At 47.1% G+C, this 22592-nt stretch overlaps 1 protein-coding gene across 4 annotated transcripts in view; it reads left to right on the top strand.

Moving 5' to 3' along the window:
- The first annotated feature begins 1361 nt into the window (after positions 1 to 1361).
- The window catches only part of STIM1 (stromal interaction molecule 1), a 185954-nt gene continuing 164723 nt past the window's right edge, over positions 1362 to 22592 (top strand). For all 4 annotated transcript variants that reach the window (XM_082749887.1, XM_082749885.1, XM_082749888.1 and 1 more), the window contains exon 1: positions 1362 to 2672. In XM_082749887.1, coding sequence (XP_082606013.1) covers positions 2534 to 2672 — 139 coding nt within the window. In that variant the 5' untranslated portion in view covers positions 1362 to 2533. The remainder of the gene's footprint in view (positions 2673 to 22592) is intronic.

Below are 22592 nucleotides of genomic sequence, written 5' to 3' on the forward strand. Positions count from 1 at the left end.
CCATTTGAGCTTAAGGCCCCTAACTCAGAGCATAGGTCTAGTAGAACTTAGGTCAGGGGCTCATCTTCTGTTCTGGAGAGAGAACAGGAAATGCAGGCTCTGTTGAAGGAGGCCCAGGCGCGGCTCTCTTCCTAGCACAGAGTTGTTATTCAATAAATATTTTAGTGATCAAATGAATTAATTCATGTCTACCAGCTTTTAGTGAGCACTTACTACGTGCAGGGCCTATGGCTGGATCCTCCTTTCTCAGAGATGAATAAGGCACAACCCCCTGACCTCTGAAAACTCAAATCTTATGGGGTGGAGGGAGGCAGACATCTGTAAGGTCCAATTCTGGACCCAAGGCGTTGGTCAGAAGTGGAAGTTTCTGAGGAGGAGACCTTGAATTGTATCTGGTAGAAGGAGAGAGCCGTTATACCCGGAACTGGAGGTAGAGGGGAGAGTGTTTCAGGCAGAAGCAACAGCAGATACAAAGGCGGGGTGGTGAAGGTTCAGTGTGTTTGAGGAACTTAAAGAAGGCCAGTGTGACTGGAGCTTGAGAGTGGGGAGAGCGGTAGTAGATGAGGTTAGAAGTGTATTTTTATATCAGCTGTCTAACCCTTAAGCCAGGCAGCTGTTGGGTAAATCCATGTTCCTGGTCTTCAGAGGGCTCTCTCAGAACAGGTAGCTGGCTTAGCACTGTCAGTCAGAGGAGAGACTGTGCCTAATTCCTTCTCCTGCCTCCGTTGCCAAGGACAGGGTAGGGCACAGAGCAGGTTTTAGTCAAGATCTGCTGACAGCATACTCGAGAGAGAACAGGAAATGCAGGCTCTGTTGAAGGAGGCCCAGGCGCGGCTCTCTCTTCACTGGGGCACTCATTCTAAGTCACTAACACCTTCTCCAACCGACACAGAGAGCTGGGAGAGTGATAGGCAGAGAGGAACCAGCCACGGGCCCTACCCACAAAAACCTCAAAGGGGAGGGGATTTGAGGGGCAGGTAGGAAAACGGGCGGTGACAGTTAAAGGAGCGCATCCGACTTCTCTTGAATGTGGCAGGAAGGGGGGGGTCAGCAGATGGGCTGATGGGGTCCTTTAGCCGAGACTTAAGGGATGCGTAGGGCAATTTTAACTATAGTGTTTTGGACGTTTCATTTTGTTTTCTAGCATCATTTCCTCTGAAAACACTCGCAGTCCCTAATAGGTTGCCCTGGGGCGGATCCTTGCTTCACTCTCCAAACCCTCCGCAAAGGGGCTGGGCCTCCCCAGAGCTCGAGTCTTGTGTGCAGCACCCAGATTTGCCCGCCAGGGGCCGCTGCGCGCGGCTGACTAAGCGCGCAGGTTCCTAAACTGCAGGGAGGAGGAAGCTGATTGGCTCCGCGGCGCGGAGGGAGGGCGGAGCCTGAAAGCCGGCCCGAAGTGGGGGGCTGGGAGCGTGCCCCCGGCCCATCCGGGCCAGGCGGTTGTCGCTTCAGGCATCCCGGGATTGCAATCGTTGTGCCGGGGGTCTCTCTCCAGCTCGGCTTTAGAGCTGAGGCGAGTGGAGCAGCACCGAGGCCCGGAGATCGGGCAGGGCAGTTACTGTCGCCGTCGCTGCAGGCCTGGGTTACCTGAGCAACTGCGTGTCCGGGGCGCGCCCGCCCATTCGCGGGCGGTTAGAGCGGGAGAGAATTCCCGTGGGGGAAGGGGAGGCCGGGACCCGACCTTTGGCGCGGGAGGGGGGTCCTGCAGACACCAGTGCGGACCGGGGCCGGGGAGAGCCCACCGCGGGCTGAGGGCACCCATCGACTGCCTCTAACAGGTTATTCCGGGATAAACCCGGCGCTGGGGCGGGCCGGGCTTCGCTGGGGGCCGGGCGGCGCGGGGCGGGCCTGCAGGAGAGCACGCCCCCGCCCGCCCCGGGCCCGCCCCGCGCCGCCCGCCAGCCTGCCGGGGAGCCGCTGTCCCGGGCCTGGCCAGTACGCGTCCGCCTGCTGAACCTGGGCACCGCGGGCCGCCTGGGCACGGGACTGGGCGGGGGCGCCGACCTCGGCCTAGGAGGCCTGGGATCCCAGAGCCGCCCGTGCCCGCGGGGACCTGCGAGTTGCACGCCCTCTCCGAGCCTGTGCTGCTCCCGGCTACTCGGCGGGGAGAGGCCAGGTGCCCCCCTCTTCTCCTCTCTTCCCTTCCTCCCCCACTCCGGTGCCCGCGGGAGATCCCGCCAGTCCGCCTCCTCCCGCAGAGGTGTAGCCCGCTGCGGAGCTGACAGCGGCCCCGCAGCCACCCTGTCCAAACTCTCCGGAAGCGGCTAGAGCAGACTTCGGCGCTCAGGCCGCCGCAGCTCCGGCGGACCCACTGTTGGAACGGAGGAACCCGCCCTCCTCCCGCGCCCAAACTTGGAGCACTTGACCTTTGGCTGTCGTAGGAGGCAGGCCGGCGGGTGCCTGGACAGCTGCGGCGCCTCGAGGGCATCTTGCCTGGGGTTCCAGGACTGTCTGCTACACTTCTGGGCTCCCGGCTTTGCTCTGGGATCCCGAGGTGTCCACATCAGGCGCATGTTAACTGAGACCTGGAGTCATGGATGTGTGCGCCCGTGTTGCCCTGTGGCTCCTCTGGGGGCTTCTCCTGCATCACGGCCAGAGCTTCAGCCATAGCCACAGCGAGAGGGCGACGGGAGCTGGCTCGGGGGCTAGTTCCGAGGAGTCCACTGCAGCAGGTAAGGCCTTGCCACGGGCTGGAGTGGGCTGGGAGCGTTGACTCAGAACGGAGGGGCAAGTTGAACCTTAGGTTTCTGCATGTGCGGGTGATAGCACTGCCTATTCTCAGCAGTGCAAGGAGTTCTTTCTGTTCAGGAGCCATGGCTAATGTCTCTGTCCCTGGCAAGCAACTTTCCTCCTCCATTCTCCCCAGAATGTCTTCTGTTGGCAGTGAGAAGGGGTTGGCCCTTGGGGCACCTTGGCCTTTCAGATCAGCAAGCCAGGACCCATTCTCAGGACTACTTTTCTGGAAGAATGGCCTAAGCAGATGATAAGTCTATTTGCTCTTGGCCAGTTTCAGCACTTGGCAGCACAGGGGAGGTTGAGGCTACTTGGGTTGGGCAGGGAAAGTCAGGGCTGGGCCAACTCTGTTGCCCTATAGCTTGGTGTTGAGGTGTGCCTTTCTGTTCCAAGAAGCGTGGGAAACTTAGTCCCTCCCTTCCCTTAGGTAATCTGCTGTCTTTTAGCTATCCCATTTGAAATATCAAGGTAGTTCCTTAGGTCGAATACTATTTACCACTAGGGAGTTAAATGGATTTTTCTTATTGTGGGTATGGTATAATTTCTGGGACCACTTGTTGATTTATTCCATTTCTTCTGACTGATGAGGGTAGGAATTCTATGATATTTTTGATCTGTTTTAATTTTGATCTGTTTTTCTTTATGTACTCATGGAGGCTTGTTAGATACCAGGAGCCCTGGAGTTCTGTTGCAGAATGCAAAAGAAAAGAATACTTTTAAAATTCAGTTGTTTTACACAAGGCTTAGAAGGAATTTGGTTTTCTTTCTTCGTTTCTCTCACCCTGGTACTGTGTTCTATCCAAAGCAGTGGGCTGCAGATTAGGGAGAGTTTATAGGTGAGTTTTTTTTTTTTTTAAAGATTTTATTTATTTATTTGACAGAGAGAGATCACAAGTAGGCAGAGAGGCAGGCAGAGAGAAAGAGAGGAGGAAGCAGGCTCCCTGCTGAGCAGAGAGCCCGATGCTGGACTCGATCCCAGGACTCTGAGATCAAGACCTGAGCCGAAGGCAGCGGCTTAACCCACTGAGCCACCCAGGCACCCTATAGCTGAGTTTTTAATGAGATGACTGCTCAGTGATACCCACTGATAGAAGGAGGGAAAGGAAACATAGGTCATGGTGGCTGGGAAGTTTCATGGATGGTTGCAGATGCTGGCTTTGATGGTAGACCCTTTCTTGGAAAACCCTCTTTTTTAACTTCTTTGATTGGGCTGGGTGTACCTGCAGCTGAGTTCCAAGTAGGGTTGCCCTGCAAACAAGCATAGGACCTAGGCTGTTGTTTTGAAGATTGGTCTTTCTTGCAGATGAATCCTTTTCCTCCATAAGGTATCTCCTTGGCCCCGGAAATGTAGCTCAAAGCTAGGTTTTCATTGGGCTGTGAGGGGAAAGTCTAGTAGGCAGATGTAGATCAAACTGTGAAGTAGAGCCTAGGAACATCTCTGCTGTGTCAGTGACAGTCCCGCTTATAAGGCTGAAATGTCCTTTTCTCACCCTAAAATATGAGTGCCAGCAATAAAATGAATATTTTTGGAGGGCGGGAGGTGATTTATATTTTAGACATGAGCTAAAGTGATGACGTTCTGAATTTTAAGCATTAACTTTCAATCGAGAAGATTGTGCTTAAGGTAAGAGGCCTTCCAGCATCCCTCAGAACCACGAGGTGACTTGATCTTGTGGGGACAGCCCTTCTCATAGCATATCTCAGAGGCCTGGCTATGCTGATTATACCACTTAGGCCTCTGGTTTGGTCCTTGATTCCTCTCAGTTCAGAAATTAGTTTCTGTTGTCATAATAAAACTGAATCCCAGGGAGGGAAGTCTTAGAGAAGGACCCTAGATGCCAGGCATGATTATAGTTTGTGGGAACCTGGGGACCCCAGCACTGTTGTTCTAGGTTGTCCCTTGGGCCTATCTGGGACCTTGGCTTAGACAGGGACTCTTTTTTTTTTTTGGGCAAAGAGGTGGCTTATGGACTGGGCTCTGCTAAAGGATTTGGGGAGAAGCTCCTTATGCAGCCAGGAACCCTCGTAGCCCTTCCAGTCTCCATGTATTCTTAGAGCGCAGGAGTTTTACTTGCTCTTAAAGCTGCCCTTTCTCTTATTATCTTTGGCATACCTGGTCAATTTATATGTTCTCTGTAGTTTATATTTTATAATTATACAGGTATTTTTTCCTATAAAAGGCTCATGATAGCCTAGTAGAATGCATGGCAGGTGGTATGAGCCCCTATTTTATAGGTCAAGAAAGCAGGTCCTGTGCTCTCTTACAGATAGGTCTTAGATTTCTTCCATCTTCTCTGGCCCTGCCCTGTTAAAGGAGTGCTTAGGCAGGGCCAAGAGAACGTTACTTTCTTCCTGGTCATTTATTTAGGCAGGCCCTGGTAACTGAGCTGATAAGATCCAAGGAGAAGGCTGTCATTTTCTCACCTGGAGAGTCTTCTGCAGAGGCCAGAGAATTGGATTTTTTTTTCTCATTGGATGTATAGGTCTATCTTAAAACCCTGTTCCTGCAGTGAAGGCAGGTGTTCTGCTAAGAGGCCCTCTCATCCAACAGCGGAGAGTCCATTCCTGTCCCCTTCTGGCTCTTTGATTCCTGCACACCCAGCTGGGCTAAGTCATTTTCTCAGTAAAGATCTGGACCTGGGTGTGCCACCCTGGGGACTGCATTTCTGAAGCTGGCCTGAAACTGATGCTTAGAAACGTAGACTCTGGGCTCATTGCTTCCAGAAACTCAAAAGGTTTTCTGCAGAATGTTTGTGGGGGATCCCAGGTGAGTCAGATTGTGACTGCCAGGATGGGAGATAACTCTGATCCAGAACTATGGTGTGATTCAGTATAGCCAGAACAGGACCCTGGAGGATAGACATCCAAGCAGTGTGTGGACTACAGGCTGGGTTCTCAATCAACCCCTGATGGCCGTGGGAGGCCAGAGCCCTGTCTGCCCACCCAGCTAGTTCCTGCTGCCTCCAAGGCTATAAATGGCCTGGCCATCTTGGTAGCTATGCTAATTTTAGCTGAGGGTAGCTCCCGGAACTGGATGGGGGCCAAGGGCAGGTGGGTGGGGCTTGGCCCAGGCGAATATTGGGGCTGGGAGAGGGTCACACTAATCCTGGAGCAACTAGGACATCATCAGCTTTGACAATCACTCCTTAGCTAGGTTAATTTATTCAGCAAACTCTGAACAGTGCCAGCTCATGTGCTATTTATTTAACAGATAGTTGAGTGTCTGCTCTGTACCACATGCTATGTTCAGTGGCAGGAATTTAAGGATGAACAGAACAGATATGTTCTCTGCCCTCAAGGAGGTTACCATCTAGTGGGGAGATAAGAAATAAATACATAAATATTTTATCATGGTGTGGTGCTATGGAAGAAGGCCTAACCAGAGCAGTGTTTTGAGAAGGGGAGGAGGACAGAGATCCAGCTCAAGGAGCAATTCAGTGCCTAGGAAGACATTAATAATGGTGCGGTAATAGCAACTAATATTTGTTAGTGCTTAGTGTGTGGCAGGCACCGTTCCAAACATTTTATTTCACTAATTCTTTTTTTTTTTTTTAAGATTATTTATTTATTTATTTAACAGACAGAGATCACAAGCAGGCGGGGGGGGGGGGGGTGTGGGAAGAGGGGGAGGGGCAGCAGGCTCCCTGCTGAGGAGAGAGCCTGATGCGGGGCTGTTCTCCATCCCAGGACCCTGGGATTTTGACCCGAGCCCAAGGCAGAGGCTTTAACCCACTGAGCCACCCAGCTACCCCTTCACTTAATTCTTACTATCATCCAGTGTGCTGGGTATTAGCCCTGTTTTATATTCAGGAAATGGAATCAGAGGTTAAGTAACTTGCCCAAGGTTATACAGCAAGTAAGGAGTAGAGTTAGAATTTGAACCCAGGCAGCCTGACTCTTGCCTCCACCTCAGCCCTTAGGTTATACACTCTCACAGCTTTGTGATAAACTCTGTGATAGAGGTGTTGTATACACACACACACAAGGCTGTGGGAAGCTCAGAGGAGCAAGTGACTAACACTGCCTGGGAGAGCTGGGGGAGGCATTTCAGTTTCCCCCATAATTTTTTCTCAGATCTTGGGAGATAGAAAGTGGTTGCCTAATTCAGAAGTTAAGAGGTGGAAACATCAGTTAGGTCAGCCCACTTATTTTTTTTTACAAATGAAGGAACTAACATCCAGAGAAGCATCAAATACAAGTTCTACAGTGGGTTATTGGTCAAACTAGATGAAGACAGTCAAGTCAAGGACCCTGACTTAATTGGTTATTCAACCCACAAGTCCATAGTGAGTGTTTACTGCTTACTTTGCGCTATGGAAGAGACTTAGGGGTACCAAAGAAGTCTAAGTCTGGGGGCAGGGGGCATGCTCTGTATTAAATATAGCATAATGCACAGGCTTAAAGAAGCATAGAACCAGGCAGTGTAGACAACATAGGCTAAGAATTAAGAGAGCTGTTTGTGGGTTAGGGTCAGCTGAGGTGACTAGGGAGGGCTTCCTGGGAACCAGGAGGGAGTGGTGGTTTGATGTGGGGAAGGCTGGAGGAAGGGGCATTGTAGATGCCCGGGTCACCAGTGTGAGTACATGGAGTCTCACAGTTGGTGGCTGAACAATAGCTGCTTCATACTTGGCCAGCTACCTCGCATGAGAGCCTGTAGACAGGAAGATCACAGTTACATGTGATCTAGGGGCAGGGCTAAGAGCTACCATAATTTTGAAGTAGTCATAAATGTAAATACTATTTTGAGACATGTGCAAATATAATGTGGTGTGAAAATGTCATTTCTTTTGGTGACAAAATTATAGGTACTGCTATGAATACTGTGGTTTGTTGCCTATAAGATATAATGGAAAAAAACATTAACTTTCAGTAAAAGAAATTTGGAAATAAAGATGTAATTCTTTCCCATCCAAATCACCAGGGTCTCTGAATTCTATCCATGGGCTTCTCAGGAATGTGGGGCCTTCATGTTAAGAACGCCTGTTCTCTGGCAAGGAAGGGATGAGGTCTTGTTGAGGGAAATGGTTTCCTTGGGTTCCATAGAACTTGGGTTTGAGTAAAGGGGCCCCCTCATTTCCTGCTGAGTAACTTTGAGATACCGTTGCTTAATGATTTCATGGGCATGATGTGGTATGTTTCCCTTTGTGGGAAATGATACTTCAGGAAACAGCAGCTCTGGCTGTCAAATTCTAGGGAGAGAAGTCTGGGCTTCCAACAGAACTTGTCTTTCTCTCTTCCTCCTCCTCTCTTCCTCTCCTCCTCCTCCCCCTCCTCCTCTTCCTTCTTCTTCTTCTTCTTCTTCTTTTTTTTTTTTTTTGGTTACTGCTGATTAAAAAAATGAAATATTTAAAATATACAGCAAGGTATAAAGAATAATACATTGAATACCATGTGCCCAGGACACAGTTTAAGAAATATAATAATAACAATACAGAGTTTTCTTTATTACCACCAGGACACTTTGTATACATTTCTGATGTAACACATAACAACATTGTATATATGTTTGATCTCTCCCAAGTGTAAAGCCTGTGGAAGAAGGGAAGATGGGTTGTACTTTATTTATCTTTGTTTTTATTGTGCCCAGCCTAAAGCCCTTTAAAGTTTGTTGGGAAAGATGCAGTCAGGGCCTGTTTGAATGGATCACATTTTCTCTCTTCCTTTCAAACCATCTCATATCTTGGTATACATTTTGGACTTTTCCTCCACCCGTGGAGGTGCTGCTCACCCAGGGTACTTGATATTTTCATCCACGCTCAGAACTGTTTATTCTTTTTCTTTTTAAAAAAGATTTTATTTATTCATTTGAGAAACGGGGAGAGAGAGTGCAAGCTAGGGGGAAGGACAGAGGGAGAAGGAGAAGCAGGCCACCCCGCTGAGCTGGGAGCCCATCATGGGGCTTGATCCCAGGACCCTGGGACCATGATCTGAGCTGAAGGCAGATGCTCAACTGGCTGAACTACCCAGGCATCCCTGTTTCTTCTTTTCAATCTATCATATTTTATCCTTAACTTTGGAATTAGGTGGGACTGTTTTTATTATTATGGTCTTTTAAAGTGACACATTGGTGGCTGAGAAATTTGTGTTTTTGCTCCCATTGCTAAAAGTTTGTACGACTAGAACTGTACCTCTGGGGATCTGTGTGCCAAGCCTTTGCTGTTTTTATCAGAATGTATTACCTGTTGATGTGTTCCTCACGGATCTGGCACTTAGAGCCTTTAGCCTCAGTGGTCTGGTGATAGCTATGTTGACAGGGTGTTTGAATAGACTAGTCATGTATCACCAAGAGTCTTGTAGAGTCTATAATCTTAAGAACCATGCTGTGCCTGTGGAGTTATCTGTGTCTGTGCTTGCCTTCCTCAGTATACCGTAAGCCCCTCGGAGGGTAGGACACCAAGCTCCTAGCAAAGGCTTGGTATGTAATATACTTTGTACATAATGAAGTTTGTAAAACTACACTGAAGGGAATTTATTTTCTGCTTCTGATTCTCCGGTAGTTTACTAAGCATTTGGTTAGAAGTTGAAAAAATTTTCCTTGGAGAGGATTAGGTAATGTTGAACAAAGAAGCTTCACTTAGAAAGTTCGCTGTTGGGGTGGCTGGGTGGCTCAGTGGGTTAAAGCCTCTCTGCCTTTGGCTCGGGTCATAATCCCAGAGTCCTGGGATTGAGCCCCACATTGGGTTCTCTGCTCAGCGGGGAGCCTGCTTCATCCTCTCTCTCTGCCTGCCTCCCTGCCTACTTGTGATCTCTGTCTGTCAAATAAATAAATAAAATCTCTCAACCCTAGCTTTTGTGGGTCTGAAAAACCTCAGTTAGAATCCAAGTGTCTGCTTGTGGTAGCACCTCTCTAAAGGTAGTTGCTTCTCTTAACCTCCTACAGTTCTATGGTTTAACTTGAGGTATACCCATCAAACACCTATAGATTCTGGGTATAGCCGAGCAAGGCTTTTATTCAGGGCTTACTCTAGGCTGTAGGGAAGCTATTGATAATGTCTGGGTGCTTGTATTTGACCTTATCCCCCCCCACCATGCTCCCTTCCTTTTACTGCGTGTAACCACTTCCCTAGCCCCACCTGCAGGCTTGAAATGGCTGACCGGAATGGCCTGGTCCCTGCTTGTAATGGTGCATAACAAATTATCCCCAAACGCAGAGGCTTAAAATAGTAAACACTTATTATCTCACAGTTTCTTTGGGTTATGAATCTGGGTGCTTGCTTAGCTGGGTGCCTCTGGCTCAGGTCTCTCATGACGTTGCATCAAACTGTTGGGTTGGGGCTAAGGGCTTGATGGGGGGTGGCACATCTGCAAGTTAATTTATATGGTTGTTGGCAGGCCTTGGTCCCTTGCCACATGGGACTCTTCATTGGGTTGCTTCATGACACGGTAGCTGGCTTCCCTCAGGACAAGTGAGCCAAGAGGGAGTACCCAAGCGACAGTCTTTTTATTGCCTAATCTCGCAACCGATATGCCACAACTTCTGCTGTATTCTGTTAGAAGCAAATCAGTAAGTCTGGCCCATACTCAAGGTGAAGGGCTTACACAAGCGAGTGAATAACAGCAGGGTGGGGATCACTGGGGGCAATGGTATCACCCTAAGACCATGATACATTTACCCTGCCTGTGGTAAAAAAAAGATGCCTATGGTATCACCCTAGGGCCATGATCTTGGGAACAATGGCTTTTAGGAGCTATGCCCTCTTAGCTTTTCTTAAACTTCTTTTACTTGCCTCCTAGAGTTTTGTGGAGTCTCTCTGTACTCCCTTTGGTATTGTGTCCTCTTGGTTCATGCATGACTTCATTGCTTTGACATGTAGAGTTGGCATGGCCCCTGCCTCTATATTCTTCCTGTATCTTAGGCCCAATCCTAAAGTAGCTTTTTATCCTAGTTTCTAGTCTTGTCTTGCAACTCCTCATTTTGGTACCTTCAGTTCTGAAGCCCATTGTACATCTACTGACCTTGGAGACTTTACCATGCCAGCTTGGCCTCAAAGACTTATAAATGGCATTGACTTGGAACTTACATACTGACAGACGAAAAACTTACTATGACCTTTTAGGTCATTGGTGTTGGGTGCTAGGACTTAACATCTTAGTATGTCAAAGCTGAAGGGCTTTTAAGGACCATCTCTCCTGTTTTCCACATGAGAGTAATGAAACTTGCCCAATGTCTTAGCCTGGGCTAGAATCTAATTTTGTCTGATTCTTATTCATATGCTATTTCTTCTCTGTGCTAGAGCCCCTCTGCCCTAACACAGCCAGTGTGGATTGTTAGGGGGTCTGAGACCTATACAGAGGAGAACTAGAAAGCAGTTTGCAATATTGTATCATGTTCACAGAAACTGGGCTCCGTAGAATTGGGAGTATACAAAGCCAGCGCCAAGCACTGTTTCTAAGGAGTTTCCCGTACAGCTAGAGAGCTTTCATATAAGGCCCAGGAAAGGGAGCCCAGGTGGATCTGTGGCAAAAGGTGTCTAATAACTGTCTGCAGTCTGTACCACTCCCTTGGGATTTCAGTTCAGGGTGAGGAGGGATCTCTGTCTCTTGGGACGTAAGGAGCAGGCTTCCCAAAGGAGGAGCATCCAGCCACTGTGCTGCGTGTCTCAGTGGTGTTTGGCTCAGCCACTTGCATTATGTATGGACTTGGGGCCTCCCCAGGCAGGGTAAATGTGTCTAGAGCTTTGTGGGACACCTGGAAAGTGCCAAGGGGAAGCTCTTGGGCCCTGAGAATTTGACAAAGCCTCGCCTTTGTTGGCATAACTTGCTGGGGCAAGGGGACCTGCAGAGGGATGACTACAGCCCTGTCACGTTTGTCGGAGTGGAGCAGGTTTATTTCATGAGACCATGCGCAGAAAACCTGAAATGACCCAGCAGCCCTGTACTTTAGTCTTCTGCTGGGGAGCTTGGGGTAAAGATGGTGCAGCCTCTAAAATCCCTTGGTGGGTGGTAGTTTCCTTCTCCACTCAGGCTTCTTGTCCCAGACCACTTGGCCTTCTTCATCTGCCTCTGTTCCTCTCTCTGGGCCTTGGCCCAGCCACTCTATTTTCTTTATCCTGGTCTGCAGAACCTCACCGTGTTTCTCTTTTACCTTTACTTATGTCATTGTACTCTCCTCCCAGAATGCCCCCCTCTCCTCCTTTCTTCCAACCTAACCTCTCAGTCCTCTGGGAAGTGTTCCCTGACAATACTAGCCACGAGTTCCCTCTCTCTCCCATCAAGCTCTTGGGGCGCTTGGGGTCTCTACTACTCTGGGCATCTACCCTGCTCAAGCCTCTTGAAGCAAGAGATAAGCCTGCTTTAGAATCAAGAGCACTGGCTGAAGTTCTTACTGGCTGTAGGACCCAAACTACAGGGTTCTCACTTGAAAAATGGGGTTAAAAGAGAGTTAATTTATATGAAAGTGTTATATAGATTTTAAAGCCACTTTTTTTAGTTTTGTGATATCTGATAAATATCAGATAGTTTCCTGATTTTTTTTTTGTTTGTTTGTTTCATGTTGCATCTTTTCCTCTGTCTTGAAGACAAGAGCCATGTCTGATTTGTTGGCTGTAGTACGTATCTTTAGGATCTCTCACCGTGCTGGTCAGAGACTGTGTGCTCAGTAGGTTGCTGGTGGATAGCAACGAGTGCATCCTTGGATTGAGTAGGCACGGAGGGAGAATGCTGGATAATGTGATATCAGTTCCAATGAAAAGCTTAGACAGAGAGCTCTGAGAGTGGGGGTAGAATTCACAGGGTGGGTTTTCTGAGGATTTTTTTGTCCCTAGTATTTTGTCCTTATTTGTGGAGGACGTACTGAAGCTGTGCTTGACAACAGTTATTAGTTACACTGGGGAATGGTTTGGCCCTGAATTCTGGCTAACAGGTTTTTTTTTTTTTTAATAAAAATTTTAAAGGTTTTATTTATTTATTTGTCAGAAAGAGAGAGAGAGAGAGAGAGAGAGAGAGCACACACACAACACAGGCAGGGGGAGTGGCAAGCAGAGGCAGAGGGAGAAGTAGACTCCCTGCTAAGCAAGGAGCCTGAAGCGCTATGGCGACTGGTGACCGGATCCCAAGGCCCTGGGATCACAACCCCAGCCAAAGGCCGATGCTTAACCGGCTAAGCCACCCAGGCGTCCCTGGCTAGCAGGGTTTGTTTGCCACAGCAACGGCTACCTGAGCAGGTGGCTGCAGCAGGGCTGTGCTCGGAGAGGGCTGACATGAGTCCTGTGGACAGGCCTGCCTTGGGTCCTGCTGTTCCTGTCTTTGGTTCCATGGTCCACATGGGTGTACCTCAGGTCATACTTGAGGCAGCCAAATGAACAGAATACACTTTAACTGCTTTTCTTAGCCTGGGTGGTGGGATGGAGGGGGGAGCCTTCTTTTCTGCTGGCTTTTAAAACTTTATCACTGATTCTGGAACTCCCCGGACCTCAGAGAACTCCAGCCTGTGCAGACATCACAGTAGCTTTCCTCCCGGGCACTTTCCTCCAGGGAGACTTGGTGGAGGAGGCAAAAGTTTAAGAGAGTCAGCTGCGCTGCCAGCATGGCCCAGCGAGGACAGATCCGTCCCTTTCCTCTGTTGGCCACATTCTACGGAGCTCCTGGCTGCCTAATGTGCAGTTCTGGCTTAGGTAATGACCAGAAATCTCACTGGCAGGTCGGCAGGCAGGCTTCCAAATCTCATGTGCTTCTAATTCTCTCCAGGGTGATTCAGTAGCTCTGCTCCCGTTCGCCCTCTCTGGGTTATCTCAGGCCTCTCAGGAAGCTCTCAGAACTCTCATCACTACTGTGTATGTTAAAACAAATGTGTCCGTGTTTGCCAAGTTCCCAGAGCCAGCATCTAAAACGTAGTGGCCAGGGGAGACGGCTGCCGCATATAATACATGCCCAGGTTAGAAAGTAGGGGGTGTGTATGTGTATTTGCACGTCTGTGTGTTGCGGGATTGCCAAACTCCAAAAGACCTTGTTTCACATAATTTTTGCTGATGAGGGCAAAGTTCACTGAAACTCACCCTTCTTATCGTTAAAGAGATAAATATGTAATTAAGACAATTCAAATAAGTTGATGATAAGAATGATAGTAGCTACTATTCACTGAGAACCTATTATGTTCTAGGCACTGGGGTAGGTGCTTTACATCTGTATAACAATACAACAGTATTTTTCTCATTCTGTAGATGAAGAAACTGTGACTCTGAGATTTAAGTGATTTTCTCAAGGTTATTAAGCCAGGATTTGAATTTAGATTTATCTGACCCAAAGGCCAGTAATGTTTCTATTTTAGTTTAATAACTTGTGGGGAGAGAAATAAACAGCTGTTTGAAGTTAGGTAGAGATATGCATTTGGATTAAAAAGTGTACAGCTTATCAGGCTGATGGTGGCATTGGTTTCTTCCTTAAGTGGCTTGGAAGAAATGGGATTAGGAATTTGGTGTGGGGGAGGGAATGAAAAGGGTGTATTTCACTTATAAATTCTGAATGGGACTATCACAGTGGTGAAGTATATAGCTACAGAGTGGTGTGTGTTCAGTTGGTGTCTTCCCAGAACTAGCATTATTGTTGAACTCTTTTGGATATAAACTTTGGGATAGAGTCTGTATCTTCATAGTGTTCTTTACTTCTTCAGTCAACATTTAAGTGTATGTCACATGTTATATGACAGTTCCTACCCAGTAGAAGTACTGTGTATAATAGGGGAGTATAAGATGTGCACTGATTTTTTTCTTTATTATAATAAGAGCCACTGTTTGTTGAGAACCTACTCTATCCTAGGACTGGGCTATTTACTTTCACATACATGATCTTGTATAATCCTCACAATGGGTCGCTCATTTTTTTTTTAAAGATTTTATTTATTTATTTGAGAGAGAGCGAGAGAGAGTGAGAGAGAGCATGAGAGGGGAGAAGTTCAGAGGGAGAAGCAGACACCCCACAGAGCTGGGGGCCCAATGTGGGACTCAATCCTGGGACTGCAGGATCATGACTCGAGCCAAAGGCAGTTGCTTAACCAACTGAGCCACCCGGTGCCCCTGGGTCTCCCATTTTATAGTTTATTGTGCAAGGTAATCTAGGTGCAGTGCCTTATGAATAATACTGATAGTCCTTTTGGAAAATGAGATCAGGGAAGCTTTGTGGAAGAGGTGGTAGCTTAGTGGCTCTTCAGGTACTTCAGGTAGAAATATAAGATATGTTGAGGCCAGCATTCCAGCCAGAGGAAATGTCATGAGTGAAGGCATGGAGTGGAAAAAAGTAGTCTCTAGGGGACATTAGAGCATCTAATGGAGAAGAGCATCTAGGAGGGAGCATACTATAAAATAAGGCATGAAAGATTGAGGAAAGATCAGGGAAGACCTTAATGCCAGGCTAAAGAATTGAGACATGACTTTTTAGGCAGAAAGTCATTCTTGCAGGTTTTGACCAAGGAAGGGACATGACCTGAGTTTTGCTTTGGGGAGCTTAGTCTCAGAGTGTATATACAATGCTTTGGTGGCCATGAGGTTGGAGGCAGGGAGCCCAGGTAGGAGGCTTTGTGGAGATGAGGGTCTGCATTGTGGACGTAAAATCAGTAGGACTTATGATTTAAGGGTAGGAGGGAAAGAAAGAGAAGAGTCAGAGGTACACCCATGTTTTTAGTGTAGGTAGTGAGGAGTCTGGTGGTGCCATTAATAGAAAACATGACAGTTAGAAGGAGGGTCATTGGGGTGCTTGGTTGGCTCAGTAGGTTGAGCATCTGCCCTTGGCTCAAGTCATGTTGCCAAGGTCCTGGGATCCAGTTCTGCATCAGGTTCCCTGCTCGGTGAGGAGCCTACTTCTCCCTCTGCTAGGTGTTCCCCCTGCTTGTGCATGCTCGCTCTCTCTCTGTCAAATAAATAAATAATTTTTTTTTTTTTTTTTTTTTAAAGAAGGAGATGGGCGCTTGGGTGGCTCAGTGGGTTAAGCTGCTGCCTTTGGCTTGGGTCATGATCTCGGGATCATGGGATCCTGGGATCGAGTTTCGCATCGGGCTCTCTGCTCAGCAGGGGGCCTGCTTCCTTCTCTCTTTGCCTGCCTCTCTGCCTACTTGTGATCTCTCTCTGTCAAATAAATAAATAAAATCTTTAAGAAAAAAAAATAAAAGAAGGAGGGTCAGTGCTAGGAGGTGATGCATGGAGGAGTAGTTGACTTTATTTGAAGTGTCAGGCAAGGGGCTATACTTCACAGTACTCTAGAAACCAAAGACTGCTCTACACACTTATTTCAGATCTCACTATTTTATGGATGAGCTTTCTGGTGCCTAAAGAAATGAATTGATTTGCCTAAGGTCATATAATAACTGCTTTGTGGATTCCAAGTCTGAGAATCCAAGTTTCTTGTTTTTTAGCTGTTAAGCTTTTTTTTTTTTTTTTTTTTAAAGATTTTATTTATTTATTTGACAGAGAGAGATCACAGTAGACAGAGAGGCAGGCAGAGAGAGAGAGAGGGAAGCAGGCTCCCTGCTGAGCAGAGAGCCCGATACGGGACATACGGGACTCGATCCCAGGACTCTGAGATCATGACCTGAGCCGAAGGCAGCGGCTTAACCACTGAGCCACCCAGGCGCCCCTAGCTGTTAAGCTTTCTAACAAAGCTGGGCCTTCACTGTAGGAAAATCAGAGTCTTGGAGATGAAAAAACTTGGGTTCAACTCCAGGCTTTGCCATTTTCTGTTTATAAAATCTTAAACAGGCTCCCTTTTCTCCTAGAGCCTTAGTCTCCAAATTTGCAAAAAAAACCCTCAAAAAACCCAAACAAACAAACAAACTCTACCTTATGAAGGTAATAGAAGATACTTATCCTTTACTTTATCCTATACTTTATCCTTATACTTTATCCTTTGTAAAACTCTCTCTCTCTTTTTTTTAAGATTTATTTATTTATTTGACAGAGAGAGAGATCTCAAGCAGGCAGGGAGGCAGGCAGAGAGAGGAGGAAACAGGCTCCCTGCTGAGCAGAGAGCCCGATGCAGGGCGGGATCCCAGGACGCTGGGATCATGACCTGAGCCGAAGGCAGAGGCCCTAACCCACTGAGCCACCCAGGCGCCCCCCTTTGTAAAACTCTTAAGTGCTGTGTGTGAGGGTGTTATTCCAGGATTATGGCTTGAGGTAGAGCCCATATAAATAGTGAGTATTTTGGCCAAATATGAGCCGACTTAACCTTATAGTTTTTCATGGGAGGTCTTCTTTCACTTTAGGCTGTCCTAGACTACTCATCTGCATTTGGGGCTCTCTGGGGATGTTCCAAGTTTTCCATAGTTACACATCTTTACTTTTCTAGTGGGAAATGGAGTTTCTGAAAGAACATTAAGCAATCTTATCCTATTAGCTGTTCTTGGCCTGAGAGAAGAGTACTGTCCCCTCCCCTCAGGGTCTTCCACCAACTTTCTGCAGGCTCAAGGCGTTGGGGCAGAGTGATAGCTGAATTTGAGGCTATGCTTTGGGGGAGCCTCCTGCTAGATGAGGTGAGCCCTGGCTTGGAGTCCCCTTGAGGTCATCTCTTCAGCTTAGTACACCTGTTCCTGAGTCCTCTTGAGAAGTGGGAGTAGGCTGCTTGTGTTGTTGTTAGGTCTGTGGTTACACAGCTGCTGGTCACCGAAGCAGGCCTAAAAGTGGCCATCTTGTCTGATGTCTTGTCACATCCCTCCGAGAGAGTGGAGGGGAATGGCAAGATTTTCTAATAAAATAGCTGCTTCTTGTTTTGTTGCTTTTGTCTTTTTTTTTTTTTTTTAAAGATTTTATTTATTTATTTGACAGAGAGAGATCACAAGTAGGCAGAGAGACAGGCAGAGAGAGAGGAAGGGAAGCAGGCCCCCCGCCGAGCAGGGAGCCCGATGCGGGACTCGATCCCAGGACCCTGAGATCATGACCTGAGCCGAAAGCAGCGGCTTAACCCACTGAGCCACCCAGGCGCCCCTGTTGCTTTTGTCTTAAAGCATTTTCTTTTCGCTTACTTCTCTTGAGCCTTTATTTCTTTTATCCCCCTTTTCCTGGCTTGGTTTTCTTGAGTCTTCACAGTTTTCTTATAGGATAGGTACTTTAGTAAAAAAGAACACTAGACTAGGAATCGAGTAGACATAGCTAACGTGGGTGGTGATACTCTTGACCTTTCTGAGCCCCTGTTTCCCCCATTCCAGGTATTTTGGGGATGATAGAACTTACAGGGTTGATGTGTACAGATCTTATGAAATAATGTGACAGGTGTTTAGTTTTATACATATAGAAGTAATTTATTATTAGTTATCCTTTGAATTTTCTGGTCCTCTATCTAATTCCCTGGTTCATCCCTTCTCCTTACTACCCCCTGTCCCCTGGGTTCTCACTTTTCCTTACAACCTTACTTTTTCACTTTCAATGACAACAAGAGAAGGGAAGGGAGAGGCAAGGGAGAGGGCCTGCGCCTGTGGGAAATACAGAGATTGTTGGCTTTCGAGTGTGGTATCTTATCATTAACTTGAGCAAGACGCTTTACCCCTTCCTGCCTCAATTTTCGTATTTGCCTGTTGGTTTACCATGTAGCGCTATTCTTTTGAATTTTGAAGTTATTTCCATTTTGGAGAATCTCCCTTTAAAATATAAGTGTGACTGGGGCGAGATTACCCCAGAACTGAGAATCAAAACTAGCCTTTGCTAGCTTTTCGGGTGTGTATCAGCTAGGGTATAGCCACTGGGAAAATGAGTCACAGTAGGACACCAGGGTGGAGGAATGGAGCCTGGCAAAGCAAGGCTTAGTTTACTGATGCTGGAAGGGTGTCAGGGCCTCAGGGCATACTTGATACTGCCTCTTTCACAGCCCACACCCAACTGCTCTTCCTGTACTCAGCCAGGAGTTAGAGCTTGGTCAGGCCTGATTGCCTCAAGAATTCAGTGATGAAAATTAGGGCACTTGAGCAGATCTAATTGGCTGAACCGTGTGAAGGGCAGAGTCTTTCCCTGGGGGCTCCTTTTAATCTCCTGTGGTTATAGACTTTTAAGGTTGGACTAATTAAAATGTTGGCAGCTGGACTCAATATCTTTCTTACTGGGTCCGGCTCCAGCCTCCTGTAGTACCAGAAGTTGGCACAGAACTGTGTTTGCGGGGAGCTGAGGAGTGGGTTTCCATCTCCTCATCTAACTAAATGCACAGTGATATGGTATTTGCCCAGAATGGGTTGCCATGGTGAAGAGAGAGAGAGCCTGGGACCTTGATCTGGAGATGCCTGGATTTGCTACTCTCTATAAACTCCTGAGATGCCTTCAGGTTGAGTCTCTGTTCTATTAACCTCCGAAGGGCTTTATTCTGTTAGCTGGAAAGTAATTTCCCTTGTTTTGGGGCACTCCCCCTGATTTGTGTTCCTGTTCTAACCAGAAGAAGGGAGAAGGAAAGGATGTTTATTAGTTCCTACCATGGTCTAGGTTGGGGCTAGTGTTTTTCACTAGCTGTCTTTGGAGATATGTATTATGCCCATTTTACAGATGAGGAAATACTTGCGAAAGGAAAGTAATTTGCCTGATTGTCATTGTAGCCTGTTAACAACTGAACCAGAATTCAAATACGGGTCTCTCCCAGATCCTCTTGTTACCTTCGTAAAGTAGCACAAATGATTTCACATCCAACTGGACTTCCATGCTGAGCGAATTTCTTACCTCCAGAAAGTCATCTTCAGTTTCTGCAGGCAAAATTATTTTCTTGACTTGAATTACCAGAGCCTTCTGCCCATGTCTAATCTGGCTGCTATTCATGAGGCATGGATCTGCAGCCCCCTCCCTCAGCCCCCTTCCTATTTGACGACTACCGCTCCTGCAAGGGGTGGCACTCATGATGTGTGTTTTGTTTTTGTTTTTTTAAAGATTTTATTTATTTATTTGACAGAGAGAGAGAGAGCACAAGTAAGCAGAGCAGCAGGCAGAGGGAGAGAGAACTCTGCTGAGCAGGGAGCCTGATGTGGAGCTCGATCCCAGGACCCTGAAAACATGACCTGAGCCTAAAGCAGCCGCTTAATCAACTGAGCCACCCAGGTGCCCCTCAGGATGTGTTTGTTAAAGATCCGAATGAAGTTGTAATAATGTTAGAATTTCAGGCATCGTGATGCACTGGTTAAGGGAAGGGTGTTGGGCAGTCCTGGCTAGCTCTCTGAATCAAGCCAAGCCTGGGTCTTCTTGATTTGCTCAGAGCGTGCTGTGTATACCAGAGGCAATAGGGCCTTTTATGTAGGATGCCTTTTGGGTTCCTGGGGAGCAGGCCTCTGTTCCTCTAGGTCCTTTTCTTTGGCATCTGGCTTTAGAGTTTCTTTCTTTCTTGAAGTTTCCTTGTAATTAGTAAAGTTAGGACAATGCAGATGAATGGTGGTGGCAGAGCCCTCTGTCTGGCCTTGGTTGCTGGAATATACCTGTTGACTGTGGGGAGGTGGATGTGAGGGATGGAGGTACGGGGTTGGGTTACTTTTGAAAGAACGTGCTGAGTTATTAATCTGTAATTGAAGCTTATACTTTCTGCAATCTTTACCTAACCGTCTGTGTCACTTCAGAAGCTAAAGTCTTTCCAGAAGAAGGCAAGTCTGTGAAGGGATTTTCATAAGTTGAATTATCTTTCTCACTGACTTGAAAAAATTATAAAAGTATTTTCAGGGCCTTTTCTACACATATAGCATATATGCTTAGTGTTTCACATCAAAATTTCTTTTGGGAATAAATGGCAAATTAGAACATAAAAAAATACAGTTAAAACACCTTTAATGGGAAAAGTAACTAAATATTACTAACAAAGTAAATACCACAATAGGATGAAATTCAATGGTGGTTTTTGTTTATTTGCCCTGTTTTGATGCTGTGGGAAACCTGAAAAGCTTATTCAGACAGAGTGGTCTAGAGAGTGGTGTGCTACTCTTTTGGGTTCCCTCGTATTGAGAATAGATGATGAGATATTCTTAGGAGAAGGGGAGGAGAATGCATTCAGGACCAGGGGGGAACTGTGCTTTAGCTCAGATGCAGTACTCAATTGTGTAGAAGGACACAAGAAACTCATAACTAAACTTTCTCGTCTCTGTTTCTGTTCTAAATGGGCATAACACCTACCTTGTTAAATTTTATGAGGACTAAAGAAGATAACGTATGGAAAGTGTTTTGTAAACTCTGAAGTCTGCTGGCATCTTGCTCATTGGCTGGAGCCGTTTTGTCAGTACTACAAGGAAGCTTTTGCTTTAAGGTTCGGCTTGCCATAGGTGGGAAGAGGGATGCAGACTCGATGAGTACAAGTTGAATGCTGTCTGGGAAGCCTCTGAGAGGAATTCTTGTGAGGTGAGGGAAAGGACTGGATTCAGTCCTTCCATACGTACTTGTCGAGTCCTGCCTGCAAGCGGAGGAAGAAATGCGTGGATCTGCCTATTAGATGTGTGGTGTGCTGTATGTGGAGACAGCTGTGTTTGGGAAGGAACGCTCCATAATGACAGAGCTTTCACATGCCTTACACACTGCTCTATATTCACCCAAGGCTAGTGCTTGGCACAGAGTAGTCTCTCAATAAATAATTGTTGAAAGAAAAGTTTTTAGAATCAGGCCGACTAGGCTCAGATTTGGGGTCTGTCCTTACCAGCCCCTTATTTGAGCAAGTTGCCTCATCTTTCTGGGGCTCTGTTTCTTAATTTATAGAAGGGGACTAGCAGAAATCCCTGGGTGGCTCAGTCATTAAGCGTCTGCTGTCAGCTCAGGTCATGATCGCAGGGTGCTATGATGGAGTCCTGCATTGGGCTCTCTGCTCAGCAGGAAGCCTACTTCTCTCTTCCCTGCTCGTGTTCTCTCTCTCTCTTTTTGACAAATAAATAAAATATTTTTTTTTTTTTTTAAGATTTTATTTATTTATCGGGGGGCGGGGGAGAGCGAGCACAGGCAGACAGAATGGCAGGCAGAGGCAGAGGGAGAAGCAGGCTCCCTACCGAGCAAGGAGCCCGATGTGGGACTCAATCCCAGGACGCTGGGATCATGACCTGAGCCGAAGGCAGCTGCCCAACCAACTGAGCCACCCAGGCGTCCCTAAAATATTTTCTTTTAAAGATTTTATTTATTTGACAGAAAGACAGATCGCAAGTAGGCAGAGAGGCAGGCAGAGAGAGAGAGAGGAGGAAGCAGGCTCCCTGCTGAGCAGAGAGCCCGATGCGGGGCTCGATCCCAGGACCCTGGGATCGTGAACTGAGCTGAGGGCAGAGGCTTTAACCCACTGAGTCACCGAGGCACCCCGACAAATAAATAAAATCTGAATAAATAAATAAACAAATAAAATGGGATTAGCTATCATACAGGATCATTGGGAGGATTAAAAACATTTAAAAGTTGGGGGCGCCTGGGTGGCTCCGTCCGTTGAGCTTCTGACTCTTGATTTCCACTTGGGTCATGATCTCAGGTTCCTGGGATCAAGCCCCGTCCTGGGATCAAGCCCCTGTTCTCAGCAGGGAGTCTGCTTGAGGATTTTCTCAATTCTCCCTCTCTGTACCACCCCCTTGCCCCTGCCTCAAATAAATAAATGAGTCTTTAAAAATTTTTTTATAAGTTTAACAACTTTTGTAGGAGTCCTAGTAAGAGTGCTCTATGAAAGATCATTTTCTTTTTTCCCTTCCTGATTTACAAAGTGTGGTGGAAGCACTGAGGGAAAAGCACATCTAGCCAATGGCTTCACAGGTTTGATCTGACCATGCCTTCCTTAAGTATCAGATTAGAGTTATTGGTATTATTTCTTCACAAAAGGAATTCCCTGGTTAGACGAAGCAAGGATGTGGTCATTAATATGCTCTGCTTCTCGGCATCTCCCATGGTCTTGGTGGGAGGGTGGCTCTTGTCTGTCAAGGCAAGGTAGCTTGCACTGCAGGTTTGTGCAGAAGTCATTTCCAGAAAAAG

Source organism: Mustela nivalis, assembly GCF_964662115.1.
Source record: "Mustela nivalis genome assembly, chromosome: 9".
Taxonomy (NCBI): domain Eukaryota; kingdom Metazoa; phylum Chordata; class Mammalia; order Carnivora; family Mustelidae; genus Mustela; species Mustela nivalis.